Source organism: Gossypium raimondii, chromosome 13 (assembly GCF_025698545.1).
Source record: "Gossypium raimondii isolate GPD5lz chromosome 13, ASM2569854v1, whole genome shotgun sequence".
NCBI lineage: Eukaryota > Viridiplantae > Streptophyta > Magnoliopsida > Malvales > Malvaceae > Gossypium > Gossypium raimondii.
The window spans coordinates 18,380,354-18,407,006 of NC_068577.1; the positions used below are offsets into that span (position 1 = coordinate 18,380,354).

At 33.3% G+C, this 26,653-nt stretch overlaps 3 protein-coding genes across 4 annotated transcripts; all 3 read left to right on the forward strand.

Annotated features, from left to right (window-relative positions):
* The first annotated feature begins 10,215 nt into the window (after window positions 1-10,215).
* LOC105784478 (cytochrome P450 CYP749A22) lies at window positions 10,216-12,783 on the forward strand. 2 transcript variants are annotated; one of them, XM_052626835.1, is made up of 5 exons: window positions 10,216-10,563; window positions 10,698-10,870; window positions 11,451-11,683; window positions 11,768-12,146; window positions 12,221-12,783. In XM_052626835.1, exons 1-5 carry the CDS (start codon window positions 10,290-10,292, stop codon window positions 12,668-12,670), a joined length of 1,509 nt encoding a protein of 502 aa, XP_052482795.1. In that variant the 5' UTR covers window positions 10,216-10,289; the 3' UTR covers window positions 12,671-12,783. The 2 variants fall into 2 exon arrangements, with proteins under 2 accessions (XP_052482795.1, XP_012465826.1); XM_012610372.2 differs by having other exon boundaries at window positions 10,217-10,563; window positions 10,647-10,870.
* Window positions 12,784-15,086: 2,303 nt separating this feature from the next.
* On the forward strand, window positions 15,087-15,452 carry LOC105784480 (uncharacterized). Its single transcript, XM_012610376.2, has one exon. The coding sequence runs from the start codon at window positions 15,087-15,089 to the stop codon at window positions 15,450-15,452; it is 366 nt and encodes a 121-aa protein (XP_012465830.1).
* Window positions 15,453-23,336: 7,884 nt separating this feature from the next.
* On the forward strand, window positions 23,337-25,901 carry LOC105784479 (probable protein S-acyltransferase 7). The gene is given in 6 exon segments (XM_052627028.1): window positions 23,337-23,424; window positions 24,456-24,577; window positions 24,652-24,822; window positions 24,897-25,160; window positions 25,231-25,464; window positions 25,653-25,901. Coding segments are annotated over 6 exon segments (1,056 nt in total). The 3' UTR covers window positions 25,830-25,901.
* The last annotated feature ends 752 nt before the right edge of the window (window positions 25,902-26,653 follow it).

Genomic DNA, 26,653 nt, shown 5'->3' on the forward strand with positions numbered 1-26,653 from the left:
ACAATAACTATAAAATACAAAATACAAACTATAAATACCTTATGAGTTTTTTTTTTCTCTTTTCTTCCTTCTCTTCTTCTACAAAATACAAGATATTTGAAGGGAGATCAAAACCCCACCTTCTTAAATAGAGACGTTCTTCTTCTTCCATTTTTTTTAACTAACAATTATTAGGCTTTTTTAACCTATTCACCAGTCACATCGCTGATGTCACTGATACGATGTGACCAATCATGATATATATTTTAATTCTTTAATATATATATTTTAAAAAGCCATAGTTTTTTAGCAAATAACTTTTTTATTATTTTTTCCAATCAATTCAACTTTCACTCTCGTTTTTTCTCATTTTTTATTCTTTAGTACTCCATTTTTTATTTCTATTAAAATGTCCCTTTAATTTTCTTAGTTTCACATTATATACCTTCAAATTAAAAAAATAAAAATACATAAAAAAGAAACACTTCTCATATTCATGTGTTATTGAGAGGCTTATATATAAGTAATTTTTTCTTCTTTCAACTCAGATTCATGTGTCATTAAAAGACTTATATATACAAATTTGGTCACACAAAATAGAATGGCTCCACCAAATAAAATATTATTATTTTTAAAATTAAAAGAATTAAAAAAGCATCATTGGCTCCATTTAGAATGGCTCCACTACAAAAATATACATAAAATATTATAATAATAATAAACAAATAAATAAAAAAACAAATAAAAAAGAAAAAGGACAAACAAATAAAAAACAGAAAAAAGACAAACAAATAAAAAAATAGAAAAAGGAAATAAAGAAAAACAAATAAAAAAACATAAAAAGGACAATAGGCAGCAGAATAGGGTGGAATCTAGTGGCGCCAAATTATTTGGCTCCATCAGAAAAAGGTAAATTTGTTTAAAGCTCCCATTTTTCAAAATTCATAGTATTTCTCTAATATTTATATAGGTTGCGCCATTTTACATGGCTTCACCAAGAAATTAATTTTTTTTATCCTGGTTGCTGACGTGGCATGTTGGTGGCGCTAAACACTTTGACTCCACCAACTTTTACTCTAGATTTTAGGTTATTTTCATATTTTATAAAAAAATTAGGTAATTTATATAATTAATTAATTTACTGATGAATTATAGGTTACACGAATAGGATGGAATTGATATAAATGCTATATGATTTACATGAATTATTTGTTTTATGAATATATGAATTATAGGGATGTCATGATATATTTAGCTATATGACTAACTCGTGGATGGTGATGTGAATAGACTTTGTGGACAAATGAGTTGATTTTAATTGTTTTAAATGCTTAAATGTTAAATTGGTAACAACCCGTTTTTGAGTCTGATCGGAACAGTGGTTTCGGGACTACTTAACCGAGTAAAAATATTTATTATGTTATTTTAATAAGTTTTACAACATGATGGAATTATAGTATAAAAATTTCATTAAGAAATTTTACCGTTTAAATAATTAATTTGATAAAAAAGACTTAATCGCATAAAATGTAAAAGTAGCATGCTATAAGTTAAGAGTATTTATTTGTTGATAAGTTGAATGAGAGGTCCTTATATGTTATTGGACCAATGATAGTGGTGCTGGCCATAAATGACCTTAAAATATGTGAATTATGCTTTTATTTCATTAAGGTTAATTTGGTAAAATGGTTATTAATATTGAATTAAAGTAAAAACAAAACAGAAAGTGGCAGTCATTTTTTTTTCTGCATGATTTTGAAGTTTAGAAAGCCAAAGTCATGGCTTTTACATTCGGCCAAGCTTAGATTCTCAATTAGGGTATGGTTTTTATTCCGTTTTTAATAATTTTTACGTTTTTGAGATCGTTGCTTTATATTCTAGCTAGCCTGTACCTCAATTTATGAAAATTTTGATGATTTTGAAATGTGCCATTGTTGAATACTAGTATATTTTGAAGTATTATGCTAGATTATTGATGGGTATTGAAATATATACAAGTTTTATAAAGTAAATTTTGACAAAAAGCGAGCATTAGGGATTTAATTAAAAATAGAAATATTATGTTAGAAATGTGAAATAAATGAAAATATGGGCTGATTAGAAGATATATAGTATTCGCTAAGAATACGTATAAAGAAATTTTATATATTTTGTGTATTTCTGAATTAGGAACTAAAATGTCAAAATGTGAAAATATGATGGCTATTTTGTAAAAATGCCAAAATATATTTATATGGATTGGATTGATTGATTTGATGAATAAATGAGTTAAATTTGAATTTGTATAGATCAAGATGAACAAATATCGGAACTTGATCGGGGGAAACAAAAGTTAGACAGGTAGACAAAAGTATTCGAGCAAATACGAGGTAAGTTCGTGTAGCTAGAATTGAATTATTAAATATTTGTGATTGTCCAAAAATGAATGTATGTAAGTTGAATGAATGATCCACTTGAATTTTAAATTACTGATATACTATTATATTATTGTTTACATAAATGCAAATGAAATGTTACAAATACTATATACGTTATATAGATTTGGTATAATAATAGGCATTGAATATGAAATTTTGAGTATTTAAATGTATGTATTGAATTATATTAAATATATATATACACATATGAATTGAGAAATTGAGCTATTGTTTTTTCATTGCTTAATTGATGAAATTGGATAATACCGAGCCCGTTTGAACTTTAGAAAATCGTCGGATACGAGTGACTTGTCACTAGGGGTACCGTTTGGTCGAGCTCCTGTATTTGTTGCGGACTCACCACAGCTTGTATGAGCTTATCGTTTCAGCTCTACGGAGCTTACCGTTTTAGCTCGATACAGCTTACCGTTTATCAGCTCGGAATGAGCTTACCGATCATGGCTCGAAAGAGCCAAAATGACAATGAATTGACGAATTTCTGATAAATACACTTATAGTGTATCACCCGTGTATCCCTCGATGTTCTAATAGGTTCAACGGGCATAATTACTGTTACTAATCATATGAATAAGTTATATAATTATTTGGATGAATTACCATTGATATGTTTAAGTTACTATTGATACGGAAAAATTTCTGTTATTACTGATGAATTACAGGTTACACGAATAGGATGGAATTGATATAAATGCTATATGATTTACATGAATTATTTGTTTTATGAATATATGAATTATAAGGACGACATGATATATTTAGCTATATGACTAACTCGTGGATGGTGATGTGAATAGACTTTGTGGACAAATGAGTTGATTTTAATTGTTTTAAATGCTTAAATGTTAAATTGGTAAGTTTAATTCTATATTATACGGCTTACTAAGCTTAATGCTTACTTCATTTATTTTCTTATGTTCTATAGACTTCGGAAGCTAGCTCGATTTTGGACTAGGTCGGAGATTTGCTATCACACTATCCAAACGATTTTCGGTACTTTTGGACCTTATGTAAATAATGTAAATATGGCATGTATAGTTAATTTTTGGTATGAATTTTGGGGTTTGATCAAGTTATGTGATATGGCTTGAGTTGGAAATGTTTAGTTTAGAATGGAAATATTATGTGTTATGTTCATTTTGGGTGCACTTTGATAAATGATATTTTGGTATATTTGAATATATAATGCATTGGTTGCGATTTGATATTTGCAGGGAAGGTTCAATAGTTATAAAGGGGTTACGTACAAATTTTTCTAAAAAAAATAAAAAAATGAATGAAGTCAATTAGTAAGAATTTATATGAATTTATGATTATATATGTTTTTTATTTATTTAAGAATTACTGTATATTGTCCGAGATATCTGGTAATGCCTTGTAACTCGATTTCGGCGACAGTTAGAGGTTAAAGGTGTTACATTTAAATTGGTATCAGAGCTATGATTTGTCGATTCTAGGACTACCGTAGTGTTTACGAGTCTAGTTATACATGCCATATTGAAACTGCGATAGTGTGATATCTCCTGACAACTTATGAATTATGTTTTATATAGTAAATGGATCCAAATCGAGCAATGGCCGACGATGTAGAAAGTAACGCGCCAGCTTCCACTCAAGGAACTGCGCCTTCTGAATCGAACCCTGCTACGGGCGGTCAGGGAGAAGCTAAACAAGCTTTCTTCCAAATGATGTCTGAATGGTTTTCTGAATTTGTTCGAGCAAACCCGGCTGCTCAACAACCTCCACCCCCTCCAGTTCCCCAACCAAACCTTGAAAATATACAAGGTACGGATTGTTTACGATTGAATAGACCTCCTGTTGATAAGATACGAAAATACGGGGCCAAAGAATTCAGAGCCTCAGCTAGTGATGATATTGAGAGGGCCGAATTCTGGCTTGAGAATACAATCAGGGTTTTCGATGAATTAGCCTGTACACCAGAAGAATGCTTAAAATGTGCTATTTCATTGTTGAGAGATGCAGCATATCAGTGGTGGAATACTCTAATATCTGTTGTTCTACGAGAAAGAGTTACATGGGATTTCTTCTAAACTAAATTTCGAAAGAAATATATTAGTCAGCGGTTCGTCGGCCAGAAAAGAAAAGAAATCCTTGATTTGAAACAGGGCCGTATGACGGTAAACGAATATGAAAGAGAATTCATACGACTGAGCAAATATGCTCGTGAATGTATTTCTACTGAAGCTATCATGTGTAGATGGTTCGAGGATGGGCTGAATGAAAATATTCGATTGTTAGTCAGAATTCTTGAATTGAAAGAGTTCGTTGTGCTGGTTGATAGGGCTTGTAAAGCCGAAGAACTTGCCAAAGAGAAACGCAAAGCTGATTTTGAAGCAAGAGATTCTAGAAAGAGATTCGCGAGTAAACCGCATCAGTCTGGATCAAAGAAATCTAAAGACTTTAATTCCCATTCCACTACTTCAGCGGGTATATCAATCAGAGAAAGAGATGCTAGATCATTCAATTCGAAGCCCCAAACGACATCCATTGCTAGTGTTGGTAGTGTGAGAAATACAGGACCTGATTGTAAACATTGCAACCGAAAGCACTATGGTGAATGTCGATTGAAAAATGGGGCATGTTTCAGATGTGGATCGTTAGATCATTTCTTGCGAGACTGTCCGGAGAGATCTACTACTGATAGAGAACAAACAGTTAAAGTGGCTAATACTACTACTAAGGGTAGACCACTCCGAAATGCAGGGAATCAAAACGGAAACCGAAGTACTACACGAGAGTCAAATGTGAGATCGGAGACCCGAGCACCTACCGGAGCTTCTGCTATACGTGCACGCGAGGAAGCCTCGTCGCCTAATGTTATTACCGGTACTTTTTCTCTTTTTAACACTAATATAATTGCGTTGATAGATCCAGGATCAACTCATTCTTATATTTGTATAGAACTAGTGTTTAGAAAGAATTTACATGTTGAATCTATAGAATTTGTAGTTAAAGTATCGAATCTGTTGGGTAAGTCAGTGTTAGTTGATAAAATTTGTAAGAAATGTCCATTGATGACTCGAGGATACTGTTTTCTGGCTGACTTGATGCTCCTACCATTTGACGAGTTTGATGTGATACTGGGCATGGATTGGCTGAATTTGCATGATGCAGTTGTAAATTGCAGACGAAAGAGTATAGAACTGAAATGTCAGAATCGTGAAATTTTTCAGATTGAATCTAATGATTCGAGGTAATTACCGGTTGTGATATCTTCTATGTGAGCTCAGAAATGTGTAAAAAAGGGTTGTGATGCGTATTTAGCATATGTACTGGATACTAAAATGTTAGAATTGAAGATTGAATCTGTACCGGTTGTCAGTGATTTTCTAGATGTATTTCTAGAAGAACTATCGGGTTTACTGTCGATCAGAGAAGTTAAATTTGGCATCGAATTATTACCAGGTACAACACCGATATCGATAGCTCCGTACAGAATGGCACTTACAGAATTGAAAGAGTTAAAAGAACAGTTACAAGAGTTAACAGACAGAGGATTTGCAAGACCGAGCTTCTCACCTTGGGGCGCTCTTATGTTATTTGTTAAAAAGAAAGATGGATCAATTAGAATGTGTATTGATTACAGACAACTGAATAAAGTAACTATAAAGAATAAGTATCCTTTATCGCGAATCGACGACTTATTTGATCAGTTGAAAGGGGCTGCCGTATTTTCAAAGATTGATTTGAGGTCAGGCTACTATCAGTTGCAAGTTAAAGATTCAGACATACTGAAGACTGCCTTTAGAACACGATACGGTCACTATGAATTTTTAGTTATGCCTTTTGGTTTGACTAACGCTCCTGCGGTATTTATGGATTTAATGAATCGAATATTCAGACCGTATTTAGACAGATTTGTTGTTGTGTCCATTGACGACATTCTGATCTATTCTCATGATGAGACGGAGCATACTGAACATTTGAGAATTGTGTTACAGACTTTGAGAGATAAAAAGTTATATGCTAAATTCAGCAAATGTGAATTTTGGCTTCTGGAAGTCGGATTTCTGGGTCATATTGTTTCAGCGGAAGGCATCAGAGTTGATCCAAGCAAAATATCCGCAATTATAGAGTGGAAACCACCGAAAAATGTATTTGAGATCAGAAGTTTCCTGGGATTAGCGACATACTACCGGAGATTTGTAAAAGGATTCTCGATGATTGCAGTACCGTTAACTCGATTACTTCAAAAAGATGTAAAATTCGAGTGGACTGATAAGTGTCAACAGAGTTTCGAACAGTTGAAAGCACTGTTAACTGAGGCACCGGTTTTAGTTCAACCTGAATCGGGTAAAGAGTTTGTGATTTATAGTGATGCATCGCTAAACGGACTGGGTTATGTATTGATGCAAGATGGAAAAGTTATAGCTTATGCTTCCTAACAGTTGAAACCACACGAGACGAATTACCCAACACATTATCTTGAATTAGCTGCAATAGTATTTGTATTAAAGATTAGGCTACACTATCTGTACGGTGAGAAATGTCGAATATTTACAGATCATAAAAGCCTGAAGTATTTGATGTCACAAAGAGATTTGAATCTGCGACAACGGAGGTGGCTCGAATTACTGAAAGATTACGAGTTTGTAATTGATTATCATCCGGGAAAAGCTAATGTTGTCCTTTGACTCTGAAAAAGAAAGATGCAATCTGTGTTATCGTTGATCGATTGACAAAATCGACTCATTTTATACCGGTGTGTACAAATTACTCCCTGGATAGATTAGTTGAATTGTACTTATCTGAGATTGTACGATTACACGGTGTACCATTGTCTATTATCTCTGATAGAGATCCGAGATTCACATCGAGATTCTGGAAGAAATTACAAGAAGCTCTGGGAACAAAATTGAATTTCAGTACAGCCTTTCATCCTCAGACTAATGGTCAGTCCGAAAGAGTTATACAGATACTTGAGGATATGTTGCGTGGTTGCATACTTGAATTTGAAGGTAGCTGGGAGAAACACTTGCCTCTGATTGAATTTGCATATACAATAGCTTCCAAACAAGTTTGAAAATGGCTCCGTATGAAGCTTTATATGGTCGTAAATGTTAGACACCGTTATACTGGACAGAATTGAGTGAGAAAAAATTCACGGGGTTGAATTGATTAGAGAAACTGAAGAAAAAGTGAAAGTGATTCGAGACAGTTTAAAAGCAGCCTCAGATAGATAGAAATCATATGCGGATTTGAAATGTAAAGAAATAGAGTTTCAGGTTGGAGATCGAGTATTCTTGAAAGTGTCACCGTGGAAGAAAATTTTTTGTTTTGGCCGTAAAGGAAAGTTAAGTCCGCGATTCATCGGGCCGTATGAAATTGTTGAAAGAATAGGGCCTGTAGCATATTGACTATCATTACCGTCTGAACTTGAAAATATACATAATGTATTTCATGTTTCGATGTTACGTCAATACCAGTCCGACCCATCACATGTGATCTCTCCCGTTGATGTGGAAATACAGTCAGATTTATTGTATAACGAAGAACCGATCAAAATTCTGGCCCGAGATAATAAAGAATTAAGAAATAAACGTATAGCACTTGTCAAGGTTCTTTGGCATAAACACGGGATAAAGGAACCTACGTGGGAACCCGAGGAAGCTATGCGAAAACAGTACCCTAATTTGTTTACCGGTAAGATTTTCGGGGATGAAAATCCCTAAAGGAGGGGAGAGTTGTAACAACTCGTTTTTTAGTCTAATCGAAACAGTGGTTTCGGGACCACTTAACCGAGTAAAAATATTTATTATATTATTTTAATAATTTTTACAACATGATGGAATTATAGTATAAAAATTTTATTAAGAAATTTTACCGTTTAAATACTTAATTTGATAAAAAAGATTTAATCGCATAAAATGTAAAAGTAGCATGCTATAAGTTAAGAGTATTTATTTGCTGATAAGTTGAATGAGAGGTCCTTATTATGTTATTGGACCAATAATAGTGGTGCTGGTCATAAATGACCTTAAAATATGTGAATTATGCTTTTATTTCATTAAGGTTAATTTGGTAAAATGGTTATTATTTCTAAATATTATATTTAAATATGAAACGTTGCTTAAAAAACGAAATGTCTTATTATTTTTATTTGTTTCTATTTAGGTTTTTTTTTTTAAAAAGTGTAGAATTACAAATATATATATATATATATATAGATTTATTAAGGAGATCAACTCTTTTAGGAGTGTTAGGGTTTTGTCTCTCGACTTTTTGGATAGTCTTACGGATTCACGAAATGGGAGCGCCTCGATTGGTGGAGAAGGTACGTACATGGAGAAGATGCAAAATATTGATACATAACTTCTCCACCACTTGAGGTGCTCCTAGTTTGTCAATCTACATGGCTTTCTATGAAGTCGAGAGCACAATACCTTCGATTGTAAAAGGAAATGTGGACTACCTGACGACGACACTTTGAAGACTTCTCTTAAAGGAGTTGATCCTGTCAACATTATCCATACAACATGTTAAAAGATGGATAATATAGCTTCTTCTTCTTTTTTTCTTTTTTCTTTTTTTTGTACAAAATGAATAACATAGCTTTAAATAATGGGAAACAAATAACATTAATGTTTTTGGAATTAGATTGTGGTCAAATTGGTCAAACCATTAGTTTTTTATTTGATCAAACTGTCTGTTCAAAACAAATAAATTTTTAAATTTTTAAAAAAATTATAAAATTATAAATACCGATTCAAGCAATATTTTAATCTAATTCAACCGGACCATATTAGTTCGCAGATCAACTTATTTTTACCGTCTATCTGATTTTCAATCCAACCAATCGGTCTAAACATGTCACCGTTATGTAATTACAAGCATTGCACCAAAATCCAATTATCACGTAACTTTCCAGACACTACCAAAATAAAATTTTATAACATTGTCTTAATTAAAGGGAAGAAAGTAATTTTATTTAGAAGTGAGATAAAATTAGAAATTATTTAGAGAATGAAAGTTAAACAATTATGTTAAAAATAATAAATTATTAAAATTTCAAATAAATTAAGAATATAACTTTTTTTTTATTTAATTAAAAGCTAAGCTATAAAGGAATTTGTGAATATAACTAAGGGGGTGAAGCTCCTCCCTAGCCCTGGTAGGCTGCAGGATTTGAAGTGTTTTAGATTTAAATATATTTATAGTTAGAAAAAGAATAGTAAAAAAAAAAATTCTATTTTATCACTTATAAAATTTATAACTGAAATATATTTAAAATGTAGACATTAATATAAGAATATTGTATTATTTGCTTCAATTAAGTTATTTGTAGTTAACAAATGAGGTTGATAGCGAATTTGGATAGGCGATGTGTTTAGTGTAAAAATAGTGATAACGATATTGTCATAAAAAAAAAGCTAAACACACCGTACTACATCTAATCTAATGGTCCATTCAAATCCACCCTAGATTTTCGCATTCATTGGTAATGTCTTCTTTCCCAACTATTATAAAAGTCTCAAACTCATCGTGGCCAACGTTTTCGTTTTTAGAAAAGGGGAATGCGATACATGCTTATAGTTTAATAGTCGAGGTCAACTCTTATAAATTTATTTGTCTATCTAAATATTATATTTAATAGATATGAGTTAGAAAAGGAGTATCACATGAGTGGACGTCTCCCTTAATTAGTTTGCTGGTAATCTTGCAAGTAAAACCAAAATAATGATTATTTTAAAAGGATGGGATGGCTATGAATATGTTAATGTCATAAAATAATAATAATCAATAGCTTAGGCAATCCGCTTTTGACCCGTAAATAAAGGGCCAATCTGGAATCAAGTTGAGGATGCAGCACTAACCTTTCATAGATTTTCAACTAATAGAGTTATCAAGCTAAAGATGGGAGATCCGATAATGATTCTCTCAACCATTTTTGGCCTCTGCCTGCTCTTACTTCTCATCAGGTTGTTGCACACATTTTGGTGGACTCCAGTTTACATACAGTATCGACTAGGTTCACAGGGAATTAAAGGCCCTTCTTACAAATTCATCCATGGAAACACCAAAGAAATGCTGGAAATGAGAAACGCAGCCTTAAGCAAACCCTTGGGTTTATTAGATGATATATTTCCCAGGGTACTCCCTCACGTTTATACATGGTTGAGCAAATACGGTATGACTTGCTTTCATCTTCTTTTTCACCTCATTTCCACTTCCAAAACATGATTTAAATCCTTTATTCTTTTTCTGGAATAGGGAAGAATTACCTTAGTTGGAAAGGTGCTGAACCAGAACTAATGATTACAGAACCAGAGCTAATCAAAGAGGTGCTGATTAACAGAGATAGAGCTTACCTAAAACCGTCGCCTCCGTTCGATTCCATGAAGCTGATGGGCAATGGACTGGTGACATCTAACGGTGAACGCTGGGCACAACACCGCAATTTAATAAACAATGCTTTTCAAGGGGAAAGCCTTAAAGTATGTTTCCTAGTTCCAACCATAAATTTTATCATCAATTTTTCGCTTGTCTCCTCGAATATTTTAATCAAATATTCTTAACCGAGGCTCGAGCTCGATCGAACATCTCTTTTTAAACTTTAGCTCGATTTGAGATATAATTGAGCAGCTCAAACTCAATTAAGCTCGTTTACCAATTTTTGTACTCGAACTGGAGCTGGGCCTTGACTAAATAATTAAGCTTAATGTTAATAATATATATTAATGACAATAATGTAATTTAATAATATAAAAATATGAAATATTGCTCGATAAAACTCGTGAATTATTTGAGTCAATAATTACTAAGCTCAAATTCGGCTCAATCAATAGCTCGAGCTCATCTCGATACTTACTGAATCGAATTTGAATTTTTTTCAAATCGAACTCAAATAATTTACGAGCCATTTAAATCTAAATATATATTTCATCATTATTTTAGTCTCACTATTATAATATCTCATCTTCATCATTACAATAATTAATTTTATTGTGATTTTAATTTCATCAAAATAAATCTCACGATACATTCTTAAAACTTATGGAAGGGTATTTTTGACAGAAAATGATTCCTGAAATGGTTGTTAGTGTTGAATTGATGTTACAATCTTGGAAAAACCACCTAGAAAAAGAGATTGAGGTGTTTGAAGAATTTAGGTTATTGTCTGCGGACATTATATCAAGGACAGCTTTTGGGAGCAATTACTTAGAAGGGAAAAACATTTTCGATATGAAGGTGAAGTACTCCAACATTACACGAATGAATATTTTTAAATCAAGGTTTCCAAGCATCAGGTACTTTCCACATTAATCTAATCGTCAACCTGTCCACATTAATTTCATAGATTGGTTCTTTAGTGTTTTTTTTTTTTTTTGCAGTAAAATTTGGAAAACTTCAGATGAGATTGAAGCAGACAAGCTTCTAAGTATAATACATAAGTCTGTGATGGACATCATCAAGAAAAGAGAAGAAAAAGTGAAACTTGGAGAAATAGACAACTATGGTACTGATTTTCTTGGATTACTTTTACAAGCATATCATGATGTTGATGAAAATAGGAGAATCCTAGTAGAAGATTTGATTGACGAGTGCAAGACATTTTACATTGTTGGACAAGAACCTATCAATTCCTTACTTTCATGGACCGTCTTGTTGTTAGCAATCCACACAGATTGGCAAGAAAAAGCAAGAGAAGAAGTGATTGAATTGTTCGGTCACCAAAACCCGCATCCAGATGACTTATCTAAACTAAACATTGTAAGAAATTAAGCCACTAAGCGTTCATTGTATATAATCCAAATGACTTCATACTTTTTTACCCAACATTGCAGGTAACCATGATAATCAATGAGGCCTTAAGACTATATCCTCCTGCAGTTGGCTTTCCTAGGAAATGCGACAGTGAAGTTAGATTGGGGAAATTCATTTTGCCTGCTAACATTCACTTATTCATTTCAAATTTGGTAGCTCATCACGACCCTGGAATTTGGGGTGACGATGCTCATTTGTTTAATCCAGAGAGATTTTCAGGAGGAGTGGCTAAAGCTACAAGCAACAATGTGGCGGCATATTTTCCCTTCGGGTTTGGACCTCGAACCTGCGTGGGTTTCAACTTTGCAACCATGGGAGCAAAGATTGTTCTGATGATGATATTGCAACGTTACAGATTCACCCTCTCCCCAGCTTATGTTCATTCCCCGGTTGTTCATTTTGTACTTTACCCACAACATGGAATTCAAGTTATCCTTCATTCTTTGAAGAGTGAGGAAGGTCCAAGTTAGAAAATATAGCAGACCCTAAGACAGAGACATGAAACACGATCATATGGTACCTTAAACCAATATATAACCATAAGGAATGGCTTCAATTAAGATAATATAAAACTTTCTTTCTATGATTCTTGTTACTTAAGGCAGCATTTGAAAATTTGAATTTGGATTTAAAAAATAGTGTGAATTGAGTAATAAACTATTTAGAATGGTAATATTCATAATCATTTCTCAAATTCATGAATTTGCTAGAAGCCTATTTAGTAATAAATTTGAAATCCTTAAAATATTTTAAAATTTGGCAAATCTATCTTTTTGTATTTTTCTAATATATTTTACATTGAATCTCAACTAATTTAACTATAACATATGCATTTCATTCTTAATATTTACATAATAATTGAAATCTAAATCCAAATTCCCAAAAGGAGGAGCATAGGTGAATTTAACTTGTATTCTCAAAACCAATACAATTAACTTACAATAAAAATTAGTAATAGGCGGACATGCTCAACTTGAAATAAGATCATAGCTAGACAATCCAAAAAGTTATTGAATTTTTTATCGTTAAGGGAAAGTGCGTCTAAGTGGGTACAATTTCTGTATAGTTAGAGGAAAGCGGGCCAAAAAAAAAAGAAAGAAAAAACTGGAATATTCGGCAAATTTAGCCCTTTTTTACAATTCCTAAAACTTTTTCTTTCACTCCCCTCTTCAATAATGGTTAGGGTTACCAAACTGAAATCCTTAATCTCTTGAAACCTGTTCCTTTCACTCTCTTGATTGTGAACATCTTCTAGACATTAGATTAATGCATCAATCCTAAAACTATGAGCACTATACGAATTTATGGACACCAAAAAGTAAGAGCTTGACTTGGTTTTATAGTAATTAAAGAAGTGCAGAAAGCTGAAAAGGGATTAGCGTTGAAGATCTTATTCGTCTTCTATCCTCAGCAAGATAGCTATACCACTAACCATAACCATAACTAAAAAAGCTGAGAAGACCTTATTCATATGTCCGGTGAAAAAGCTATTCTCAGGCAAGCTTAAAGCTTCCCCTTGAAAATTCTGTGATTGCAAGCAAAAACAAAATCCACCCGAAATTCACCAGTTTAACTCCCAAACAATTCAATCTGGTTGGATTTTGACCTAACGACAGAGACTAAAACTGGGTTGTTCAGTAAATGCTGAGATTTTCAAGCTGCTCCATTTGAGGTGAAGAAGTAAAAACAAAAAAAAAAAACCAAAAACCAAACAGTCTGGGTTTTGTTGGTTTCCATTATTGATTTCATATTCATAAAGGTGTCACTTCAAAGCGAAATTTGTTAGGTTTTGTTGATATGATCTCTTCAGTCCTCCACATTCATTCATTGTTGATTCCATTTTCATAATTTTGTTAAAGATAAGAACATGAGTATCTTCAAAAGGTAATAGAGATGCAGAAAAGCAAAAGGAAAATAAAATTGAGAAAGTGGGGCACATCCACAAGCTACAAAAGAGAAAAAACAAGGCTCCAGCATTTTCCCGAGAAACAAATGGGAGGGGAGGAGAGGGCAAAGGTGACCTAACCGCCCACGTGGCCTTGGCCCTTTTCAATTCCTTTACAATAAATATTCAACGACTGTTTATGTTTCTGTAATGCTAAAAAACTGCGAACATGTTATCAAATTGGTGCCCTAAACATAGAAGGACATCTCAGATTCACTGAACCAACCCACCGCCACCACCATCCTCTGCTATTGCGTGTTCTAATCAAAATTTTGACTAATTGTTTCTCTAAATTATAAATAAAGAAAATTTGTTTGGCAGTTGGTTTGGTTGATTGGAAAACAAAATTCAAAACTCTCTCTTTGCTTCTCATTTATTTCCCCATGAAATAAAGGACACAAAAAAACATTAGGTATGATACAGTTTATTATTGTTGGACATTTTATTGAATTGATGTATTTTTCCTAATTAAATGCTATTTAGTACCAACATCCAATAAAATAGATGTTTTATCTAAAAAAGTAACGTCCAAGCTCAAGCAAATTTGTGTTTCATGGAGCTACACAATTTTTTTAAAAACCTTGGTAGTGTATACGCGGTGATTGTAGTATGATATTTCAAATAAATAAAAAACTTGGTTGTGTTTTTTCTTTAAAAAGAAAATCCTTTTCTTAGGGTTCATGTATCTGATAAATTACATTGAGTCTAAGGTTATAGACAAGTATATAAAATATTTAATCAACAGTTATCTGATTAAGCAGGTGAGTTGAAAGAGCTGGAATTATATTTTTCAAAATATATAACTGTTAACGTCGCTCCCATTGGCGTGAAAACCGCATTTGCATGTGCCCCCTTACCTTCCATATTTTTCTATATATTTATGTTTCACTCATCTCTCCCATTCTTAATTCTGCATTGTTTTTGTTACACCTGAAAAAATAATGGGGAATTGCTTCACAAACACCAAAGTTGTAGCTCAAGACGACCAGGACGAGACAAGAAACGTTATTCCAGCTGCTGGGGTACTTGAGACTAAGAAGGAAAAGAAGAAGAAAGTGGTTAGCTTCAAAGCAAACGAAGAAAACAACGTTGATAGTGGAAAACCCAAAGATGGGGTTGTGAGGATAAGATTTGTGGTGACACGGAAAGAGTTGAAGCAAATTTTAAGTAGTGGGAAAGATTTAAACAAGTATTCTTCAATGGAGGAAGTGGTAAGAGCTATGAAATTGAGAGAGAACGAGGTTTGTGATGATGGCTTCCATGGAGCTTGGAGACCGGCATTGGAGACTATTCCAGAGGAATATTAACACACACACAAAAAAAAAAAAAAACCAAAGCATAACTGTGACTTATAATCAGTTTTGTCTCCTCATTAACTGATCTATCTGTTTATTGTAAAAAAACAAAACATTTTATTGTAGTTTATTGTGAGAATAGAGATTGCTGTTCTGAATGTCGTTTGCTTCTGTTTTTTTTAAGGTGGCTGATCAGGTTTTGGACCAAGTTTTATGTTGGATCCTTAGTTGAATTTAATGAAAACCATTCACCATGTCTGCATAATTATGTCAGTTTTGCGTTTTTTCTATTGGATTCACGATGTTTCACAATAACTTTAACCACGGAAATTATTACATGAATCTTTCCTATAACAAAAAAAATTATCGCGTCAGATTTTGGATTACTCAACCCTATTATGGAGGTTTGATTCTTTTTTTACCTTTCCCCATCGTCAATGAGATGAACCGAGAAAGAAGTTTAAAAATTACCAAAAATTAAAAATTAACCATCTTCAAGTTAACAACTTAAAAAAAAAAAATTGGGGTTTTAAGCAATTCAACATCAGCAATGGAAGAATTATAGGCTGAGCAAAAAAATTTGAGGGATTACAGAATCTGGTCTGTTCCTTTTCAAAGGACGCAAAATCAGGATCCCCTTCTTTCTTGTCGGAAATCTTCTACAGTCTCGTGGTGGCAACGATGGTGGAGCAGTGCCGACGATTCTTCTGTCGATACCGTTTGTGTTTGTCAATAGTACCCAAGCAAATTGTCCCCCTGTGGAGGTGATTGCATGTTTTACGTGTTTAAATCAATTAATTCTTGAATTAAATACTGCTAATTTGGTGATTTTATATTTAAATTTTGTTAGGAATGTAATTCGGATGCTTTAAATAAAAAACAAGCAGAAAATGATTAAATTGGAGCACAAGCAATACAAAAGGGACCAAATCAGAAATTTTGAGACATTTAAGGGTTGATTAAATTTTTGACTTTATAAAAGCCATATTTAGAAAAAAATTGATATGAATTTGATTTCATGTAATTAGTTGTTAGGTGAGTTAGACTAATTTTAGTATATGATGTGTATATAAATAGGGTGTGTGGTGGCCTTTGAAAAATACACTTGAATACAATGGAAATTGAATGGAATTATTTTTAGTCCTTTCTATTTCATGCGTCAGTGGCATTCTGTCATTTTATTTCCTTTTCCTTATTTATTTACAAATTTATTCAATTGCTCCCTTCCCTTTCCAACTTTTCCATTTCCACTAAATCCATTTACATACACCAACTAACATGATTAATCTCATGTTTTACTAAAATTCGACCTAGTTTTAGGCCGGTATTATTTCCGGTAAGAATCGTGAGAAAATGAATCTGCACTAAAAATCTTTCATAACGGTATTCACCATCTTTCTAGAATATGGTATAGTGCAAATTCGTCCCTTAAAGTTAATTCAATTTCAACACAAAGTGCACGTTGGGTTGGAGTCGTTTTGGCGTACAGTTGGGAAGTCGAGTCGGCCGTGTTGTATTCGGATTTCCATGAACAATTTGGCTTATCTTGGCAAGGTCATACTAGTGGGATTTTCGTCAGTGGAGATAATGATCGGATTTAAACGACCCACGTAGTTAAGGTCGTTGATTCGAGTTGGGTTCTTTAGAATGCAAGGCTGACGGGGTCTTGAATTGTGAATGCATGTATCGCGGTTAGACAATCGGTAAGGGTTGGTTTGCAGGTCTTTCCATAATCGACTACAAAAGGAAGAATTGGCGATTGGGACGTTCTTGGTTGCTATAGCCAGCTTATGGTTTCGAAGAAAAAACCTATTTTGAAGGACCAATTTAGTACCGGAATTCACCAAGTCTAAGGCTAAGACTTTATATTACTGCTTACTAAATTTGATTCCATTTTCATATTTTATTTTCGATTAATATAATTGTTTATTGTTGCTATTTCACTTTATTTACTTTCTAAACATTTTCATCTCCCATTATTTATTTATCTTTTTTCAGCAAGTTCATCACGAGTCGTGGGCACGACTATTGCTGCAATAATATATTTGGTCACAACAAAAGGCAAAATTGGATAACCGATCCCTGTGGATTTGACCCTACTGCTCTAAACTTCTATTTCGTATTATTTTGTCGTAGAAATTTTTATTTGGTGGTTTCGACACCCATCAAATTTTGGTGTTGTTGCCGAGGATTGGAAATATTTTTTTTCTACTTTTTGTTTGTTTTCCTTATGACCAGGCCTGAACCAAGGACTCTAGAATTTGAAATGAAAATAGAGAAGTTGGCTCGAACACTGCGAAGAGAAGCTATTTGGCTCGGTAAAGACCACAACCCCAATTCGAAACATGATCTTATATCGAGGACATTTTCTTATTCGATGAACTAGCCGAAATGGTAGATCAAACTTATTTGGCAAGAGGAATGCCATTCGAGTTGAAATCAGGCTTAATTCATCTATTGCCCATCTTCTGCAGATTACAAAATGAAAATTTGCATACCTATCTTAAAGAATTTCACATGGTTTGCACAAGCATGAAACCTCAGGGAGTGACTGAAGATCAAATTAAACTTCATGATTTTCCTTTCTCATTAGCCGACTCTGCTAGAGAGTTGTGATTTTATTTACCTCCTGGTTCAGTTAATACATGGTCTGATATTTCTCATTTATTTCTTGACAGATTTTTTCCAGCAACTCGGGCGGTCGAATTAAGACGAGACATTGTAGGAATTCGACAAAAGGAGATTGAATTGCTCTATGATTACTTGGAGCGGTACAAAAAGTTGTGTACAAGTTGTCCATAACATGGTTTGACTGAACAATCGCTTTTGCAGTATTTCTACAATGAGTTACTCTTAATGAAAATGAAGATGATAGATGTTGCTAATGGAGGGGCTCTTGTAAATATGATGCCTCAGAGAGCAAGAGAGTTGATTTTGACCATGAATGTGAATTCTCAACAATTCCGACCAGCAACAGAACCCACGAGACAAGTTCATGGGTTAAGTTCTCTATCTTTAGAAGATAAAATTGATAAGCTTACTAATGTTGTTCAAAATTTTCTTATAGATAAAACAAGCCCAACACGATTGTGTGGAATTTGTGCTATGCCTGTTTATTCAATGGACTCTTGTCCTATTTTACACGAGGGTTCGACAAAACAAGTGAATGTTGTTAGAGACTTTCTAGGGTCACCCCAAAGGCGATATGATCCCTATTCGAACACCTATAATGTGGGGTGGAAAGATCATCCAAATATGAGTTATGGGTCGAATTGATGTAGTCATAAACCAACTAAAAATTCGACAAAGACAAGTGCACCTATCAATTAATAGTATAGCTATGGTGAGCACAGAAGACTAAAAGTACTAGTAATTACCGTCTTCCTATTATTTAACCGACAAATTGGAGTGATTTATTAAAACTTAAATTAACTAAATTAATTAACTAAAGAACACGACAAAGAATAAATTAGGAAAACAAACGATTAACAACCAAGAAGCAAAACAATACTCAGGAAACAATCCACTTAGATTTCATCTGTCATTATCAATCTGAATTAAATAATTTCTTCATTTAGTATCTTGACCCGTAGAAATCCCTAAATTATGCTAATACCTCTTTCGAGAGTAAGAGCAACTGACTGTAGGTTGATTAATTGAAATTTCTTTCTAATTAAAACCTATATTGTCACATTAACTCGATCTATGGATCCGTCTATTAGATTTAACTCTAATTTGGTAGATTTATGTCGTCCTATTTCTAGGATTGCATGCAACTCCGCTCAATTATGCTAGATCTACTATTAAACAGGAACTTTTCCTCCTTTATTCAAGCACATCAAACATGGATTGATAGTTCGAAAATATTAAACCAAGAATTATGCACACAAAATTGAGACCAAGATCCAAGTATTTATTGTGTAAAATAGAAATCGAAAGATAGAATCCATCTAGGGTTCATTTCTCTAGGTATTTAGAAAATTAGCTCATAATCTAAAATAAAAACATCTCAAAGACAGTATAACCACAAGAAATAAAAAAACTCATAATAAACTTTAAAGAAATCAAAATGAAATCTTCAATCTTGATGGAAATCTGCTTCAGAGTCGGCTTCAATGGTGTTTTTTGAGTTGTTTTCTTCAATATTATTTGATTGTTTACTCCCCACTTCTTATATTTGGTATATATATATGTTTTAGAATGCTTGAAAAACTTAAAAATTACGTTTTTTCGTGTTTTTAGAGTGCAGTTCGCGAAATCCACACGGTCTGGCACATGGTCGTGTGGCAGTCTGTATGGAATGACCCAACCCGTATGGCTCTTAAAACTTGCTCCGATTTTTTTATTTTTTCTCTTTTTCGCTCCTTTTGCTGCAAAATGCTTTCTTAAGTATAGAAACATGAATTTAAATGATTAGAATCATAAAATTCACCATTTTACATTGAATAATCATCCAAAAACGCATTAAGAATGGGGCTAAAACATGTTACTTTTGGCATTTATCACGAATCCTCGATTCAATCAGCCATACCAACAAAGGTTACTTCTGAATCAACAACAAAGGTCTGCAGTGTATCTAGAAGAAGTGGTAGAAAATGTTCTTGTCAAGGCAAATGAATTAATTTTTCCTATAGATTTCTACATTATCGACATAGAGGATGACAACTCGATCAATTCTTCCGATATACTACTTGGGAGACTATTTTTGAGTACTGCACAAACAAAGATTGGTGTGCGGAGTGCAACACTCACTATCAAGTTCGATGGAGAAGTGGTGAAACTTAATGTTTATGGGGCCATGAGCTGTTCCAACATGATTTTGAATGTCTCTAGTATTGATATTATTGAGTCACTAACAAAGTTACATTTTGAATATCATGAAGAGGATGTGTTACAAACTGTGCTTTGTAAGAGTTTAGACCTCGATACTATGGATAAATTAGAGGAATTAATGACGTTGGAAGAACCAATTTGTGAATATGTCATTCGCATAAAAGGCCCCAAAATTAGAGCTCAAATCATTACCAGAACATTTAAAGATTTAGATAGAGAAAAAGAGAATTTAAGAAAAAGGGATCCCGAACGGAGAAGCTCAAAGACGCCTCAATCCACCAATGATGGAGGAATCTAAGAAGTACTTCAAGGACAATGGGAAAAGGTTGAAACCTTTCTTCGAGAACTTCCAAGTGCGTATAATGGAAGAATTAATTCTCAAGGAACCAAACGAATAACACTCACATTGTCGAGCTAACAACGTTAAATAAAAGCGCTTTTTGGGATGCAACCCATATTTATTTATTTTAATTTATTTAATTTTGAATTTAGTTTAATTTATGTTGAAAATTAAAAAAATAAGATTTTTATTTAATCTATTTTAATGTGTTGTTTTCTAGGAACGATGGTGGAGGCTATCCATTTTCATCAAAAAATAAATCAGAAACGGATTTCTTTTGTGGCATGGGCACGTCTTGTGAAATTTCAATGCTACCATTTATTGAAACATACACCCAGGACCGATCCGACCAGAATGAACCCGAACTGCCCAAATCACCCTCTGTCGAATTAAACATATACAAGGAGTACACTTGACCCTTTTCTTTCTTATTTATTCTTTTATTATTACACATTGAGCGCAATGTGAGCTAAGTAAAGGGTGTTGGATTAGTAAGTATGCATGATTGTTTCTCTTTCGCATGTGTTAATTCTTATGCCAAGATCATTCGTTAATTTGTTTGACATTGAGCCTCTAATTCCAATGCTTAGTCAGAGTTAGGCAATTCTTGGATTAAAGTGTTTATTATCTAGTTTAATCAATGTGTGTGTAATGAAGTTAAATATTGTAATTAGATTGTTTCATGAAAATTGATTGTTTATAAATTTGTTTGGTAAGTATATCATTCTTAGTTGTTTAATTTTAAATGTATTTTCTAATGGAATAAAAAATAAAAAATAAAAATCTACTCTGCTGATGGCTTAAGTTATGAATGAAGATTTCGAGAATGTGACCGAATTTAGTAACCGAGGTGAGGTGCTTGAGTTTTCATCTTGTTTCGTATGAAAAGGTTCAAGTGGTGAACTGGAAACTTACAAACACTTTGCTAACCAAGCTACCATGAGTAGGGAAAAATAGTCCATTTAGAGACGTGCCAAATTGAGTAACCAGGGTAAGGTGCCTGGGTTGTCATCTCACTTCGCGTAAAAAGGTTTGACTCTGTCTCAAATTTGCTGTATAATTAATTGAGAATAAATACCTTACAAATTTTGGTTCAATTTCAATTTAGTGAAATGATTGAATTTATATGTTTGAATTTTATAGACACTTGTTGATGAAACAGAGTATTTGAACACTTATTCATTTTTCACTTAAATTGTTTGCATTGATCATGGTTACAGAATAGAGGCTTGATTTTTGATAATTTATTGGATAGTTTCTAATGTAGGAACATACAATATGCTTGAAGACAAGCATAGGCTAAGTTGGGGTATTTGATAACATGTTTTACATGTTTAAATAGATTAATTCTTAAATTAAATCCTGCTAATTTGGTGATTTTATGTTTAAATTCTGTCAGGAACGCAATTCGGATACTTTAAATAAAAAAACAAGTAGAAAATGACTAAATTGGAGCACAAGCAATAAAAGAGGGGTCGAATAAAAAATTTTGAGACATTTAAGGGCTAATCAAATTTTTGACTTTGTAAAGGCATATTTAGAAAAAAAAATCTGATATGAATTTGATTTCATGTAATTGGTTGTTAGGTGAGTTAGATTAATTTTAGTATATGATATGTATATAAATAGGGTATGTGGTGGCACTTGAAAAACACACCTGAATACACTGGAAATTGAATGAAATTATTTTTATTCCTTTCTATTTCATGCGTCAGTAGCATTCTGCCATTTTATTTCCTTTTCCTTGTTTCTTTACAAATTTATTCAACTGCTTCCTAAGTCTCTTCCCTTTCCACCTTCTACCATTTCCACTAAATCCATTTACATACACTAACTAGTATGATTAATCTCATGTTTCACTAAACTTCTATTTAGCTTTAGGTCGGTATTCTTTTTAGTCAAAAATCATGAAAAAATGAATCCGCACTAAAAATCTTTCATAACGGTATTCATTATCTTTTCAGAATATAGGATAGTGCAAATTCGTCCCTTAAAGTTAATTCAATTTCAACACAAAGTGCACGTTGGGTTGGAGTCGTTTTGGCGTACAGTCGGGAAGTCAAGTCGGCCGTGCTGTATTCGAATTTTCGCGAACAATTTGGCGTATCCAGGCGAGGTCATACTAGTGAGATTTTTGTCAAGGGAGATAGTGATCGGATTTAAACGACCCACGCAGTTGAGGTCATTGATCCGAGTTGGGTGCAAGGCTGTCGGGGTTTTGAATTGTGAACGTGTGTATCGCGGTTAGACAATCGGTAATGGTTGGTTTGCAAGTCGTACTAGAATCTACTACGAAAGGAAGAATTGACGGTTGGGACGTTCTTGGTTGCTATAGCCAGCTTATGGTTTGGAAGAAAAAACCTGTTTTCAAGGATCGATTCTATACCGGAATTCATCGAGTGTAAGGCTAAGACTTTATATTACTACATTACTAAATTTTATTCTATTATTTTATTTTATTTTTGATTAATATAATATTTTATTGCTGCTGTTTCACTTTATTTACTTTTTAAACATTTTCATCTCCCCTTATTTATTTATTTTTTCATCAAGTTCGTCATGAGTCGTGAGCACGACTATTATCACGATGGTAATTTTGGTCATAAGAAAAGGCTAAATTGGATAACTAATCTCCATGGATTCGACCTTACTGCTTTATACTGCTATTTCGTATTATTTTGTCGTAAAAATTTTTATTTAGTGGTTTCGAGGCCCATCAGGAAATGTTCAGAGCTATGTTGAATTTGCTTCGTCCGTGGAATAATCGTTGGCTACTCCCTCAAATGCTGTGTATAACAGTGGACTTCCAAGGTTCTCAAACGGTTAAAAGACTATTAATGTAGTGTTATTAACCCTTTCAAATCCGGTTAAGTTTCGTATTAAGAAAACGGGTAACTAATTTTTCTAAGTATTCAAATACTTTATTTTTCTGTCATGAAATTTCTGAAAATGCGAGTAGTTTATATATATATATATATATATATATATATTTAAAAAATAGTTTTCAAGATTCAAGAAATGAAAGCCTAATTTTCAATATCAAAATTAAATCAAAACTCGGGTAAGGAAAAGTTAATTTCTTTTTATATTTACAAGAAAATAAAATAATGGATCGAAAAAGAAGATGGAGAACAAACAAAGTAAAAAAGAAAAAGAAAAATCAAGTCTACATGAAGAGGGGCTGAGTTGTGGGTTAATCATGAACCCAAAATTTGACGCGGAGAAAGTTTGTTTTGTTTCGTTTAATTTAAGTTGAAAAAAAATGATTGAATAGGAGTAGAATGGGTTGACATAATAATCTTTTCTGATAAAATTTGTTTTTTTTCTTTTATATTTTTATACAAAATTTATAAAATAAACTTAAAATATAAAACTCAGATACGATTACAAATCATAATCTCTAAAAATTTGTGATAAGCAACACCTAAATAGAACTGATTTAACAAATTTTAAAAATAAAATGTGCTTGCAATTAGATGAAGATGATGGTGCAAAATGGTGTGTATTTAAAGTTCAAAGCACATGGTTCTTTTATCCATGTTAAAACATGTCACTGCAGAGAGATAAATAATGCGATGAAATTGTATTAAAAATTATAGAAACCTATTTAATTAATTTTTTTTCGACTGATTTTTTAATCCCACCAATTGAAACAATATTGGATAACATTCTTTTTTCAGATATATTTGTATAAAATTTCATGTTCAGAACTCAGCGAGAAGCGGCCACCACACACCTTTAAACGCTGCGTTTCGATCCCCATCCTTGGGCCTGCGAGTTTGTCGGCCCAGATAGTTAAGGAAAAACCGCATTTCCAGTTTATTTATTTGTTCCCCCTTCAGTCTCTCCTTTTAAGCGTAATATCAAATCTAAGCGGAAGATCTATGATTCCAACAGTATGGTTGCCATGGAAATAAATGCTGCAAAGGGAACTAGAACATACCAAGTTTGGCCAGGGAACAATGTAACCTTATCCTCTTGTGAATATATATACACTTCGTTTTCTTACTTGTTCGCTAATTATAATATTATGTGCAGGTATTTTTTTGACATGGCCGACTTGTATGCGGTCCAGATCCAAGAGGGTTGTTCCTGACATCTGTTTCTACCCTGATTTCAACTTGGATTTTCACCATTTACATTGCAAATGATTTGCAAAATACTAACCCCACTCTTGTTATCACTATATGTTCGATTCTAACTATAGTGGTCTGTTCCGCATACTCCATGTATATTTTAAAATTTATTACAGCAGTTAGAAAATGATGATCCTTTCATTGCAGGTTATTGTCAACTTGATTCTGGTTACAGCCATTGACCCTGGAATCATTCCCACAAGCACTCAACAATCATCTGTTGAAGATACTGATAGCAGTAATGGGAGTAGGAGGAAGAAGGTAACTATTAATGGGGTTCAACTGAAACTAAAATATTGTCGGATTTGCAGGATTTTTAGACCTCCAAGGAGTTGCCATTGCGCCATCTGTGACAACTGTGTTGAAAAATTTGATCACCACTGTCCATGGATTGGTCAGTGTATTGCACTGGTATGGTCGGCATGCTTTCACATACATTTCATTTCGAAATATTTGACTGAAACTTCGTTTTTTTATGCAGAGAAACTATCGGTTCTATTTGTCATTCTTGATAACAGCACTAGTGTTCTTTATCTACATATTTGCTTTCTCTTGTTGGAGGATTCACCAAAGAATGTTGGAAAGTGGCACCGGGTTGTTTGGAATGCTGAGGAACTGCCCTGAAACCTTGGCATTGACATTGTTTAGCTTTGCTGCCATTTGGTTCCTAGGTGGCCTTGCTATCTTCCACTCCTCTTTAACTGCAACAAATCAGGTGAAGAGTTGGTTTCATGACTGTTTTGACTACAATTGACTGCCATAACTTAGCTACAATAATTTAAATACTGGACCAAGACTACATCGAAATATATGCAAATCGCCACTTTAATTCAGATTACTTGCTTGCAGCTGTGGTGATTTGTGAAGTTTAATGGATCATATCTTTCCTTCAATCTTATGCAGACAGCATACGAGAATTTTCGGAACCGCTATGAGGGCTCTCCGAATCCATATGACAAAGGAATAATAAGTAATATAACGGAAGTGTTGTTTTCACCTTTACCTCCTTCCAGAGTTGATTTTAGGGCTGAAGCAATGCCAAGGTGGAACGTGGAAGATGAGAAGCCTCCTCTTGGCTGATCATTTAAAAGTTCAGAACATAGTGGCAAAGCCTGAGTTGAACGGCTTCTTTCATGAGAGCAACAGTATTTGCTTGGAAAAATCTTTGTAATAACAAATAGTTAAAACGTTTAAAAAGCAAATGCAGATCAAGAATTTTTACAAAAGAGATATCAAATAGCAAGTACCTATAAATACAAACTATGTTACTCGAATTCTATGGTTGTCAATGAATGGAGGTAGTGCAGTAGGACTACTATGACGATGCCAATCAATAGTATCATGCTGGTGGCCCTTGTAGCAATAGATTTCTTCATAAATTAGAATCAATTAATGCATCAGATACTATTTATGTTAAAGATAGATAACATTGGTCAAATTCTTGCTCATCGTATAAGGTTTATATGTTTAATTTTTGTGCTTCAAGAGTTAATCTAACAAAAAATAATATAGTACGCAATGCAACTCTAATGCTATAGCTGTTTCTTATCGACAACAGTAAGAATAATATGGAAAGCCAACTAAAGAGGGTTAGCTTTGGCATGCACTGTAAAGTCTAAATCCATAGTGAAAGTTGAGATCATCTTAGGACAATATGTTATATTGCTCTTCTTCCATGTCCAAAACGACAAAATCCTACTCCGCAGGAAAAATAAATCAACCTTCACCTAGAACATCTTCAACCATTCCTTGCAGAAATCCATAAGTTCGATCAGCTAACTACGGTTTTATGTCTTTAATTCCTAGCTTATTATAGATAGACAATGGCATTAACTTGATGCTCATCCCTAAATCACAAAGAACCTTGTCGGAAAATTGAGCACCAATTGTACATAGAAAGGTGA

Coding starts and splice junctions, on each gene's coding strand:
- LOC105784480 (XM_012610376.2), top strand. CDS start 15,087: ATGGGGAATTGCTTCACAAACACCAAAGTTGTAGCTCAAGACGACCAG.
- LOC105784478 (XM_012610372.2), top strand. CDS start 10,290: ATGGGAGATCCGATAATGATTCTCTCAACCATTTTTGGCCTCTGCCTG. Junction 10,564..10,646: donor TACATGGTTGAGCAAATACG/GTATGACTTGCT, acceptor TTTCTGGAATAG/GGAAGAATTACCTTAGTTGG. Junction 10,871..11,450: donor TTCAAGGGGAAAGCCTTAAA/GTATGTTTCCTA, acceptor TATTTTTGACAG/AAAATGATTCCTGAAATGGT.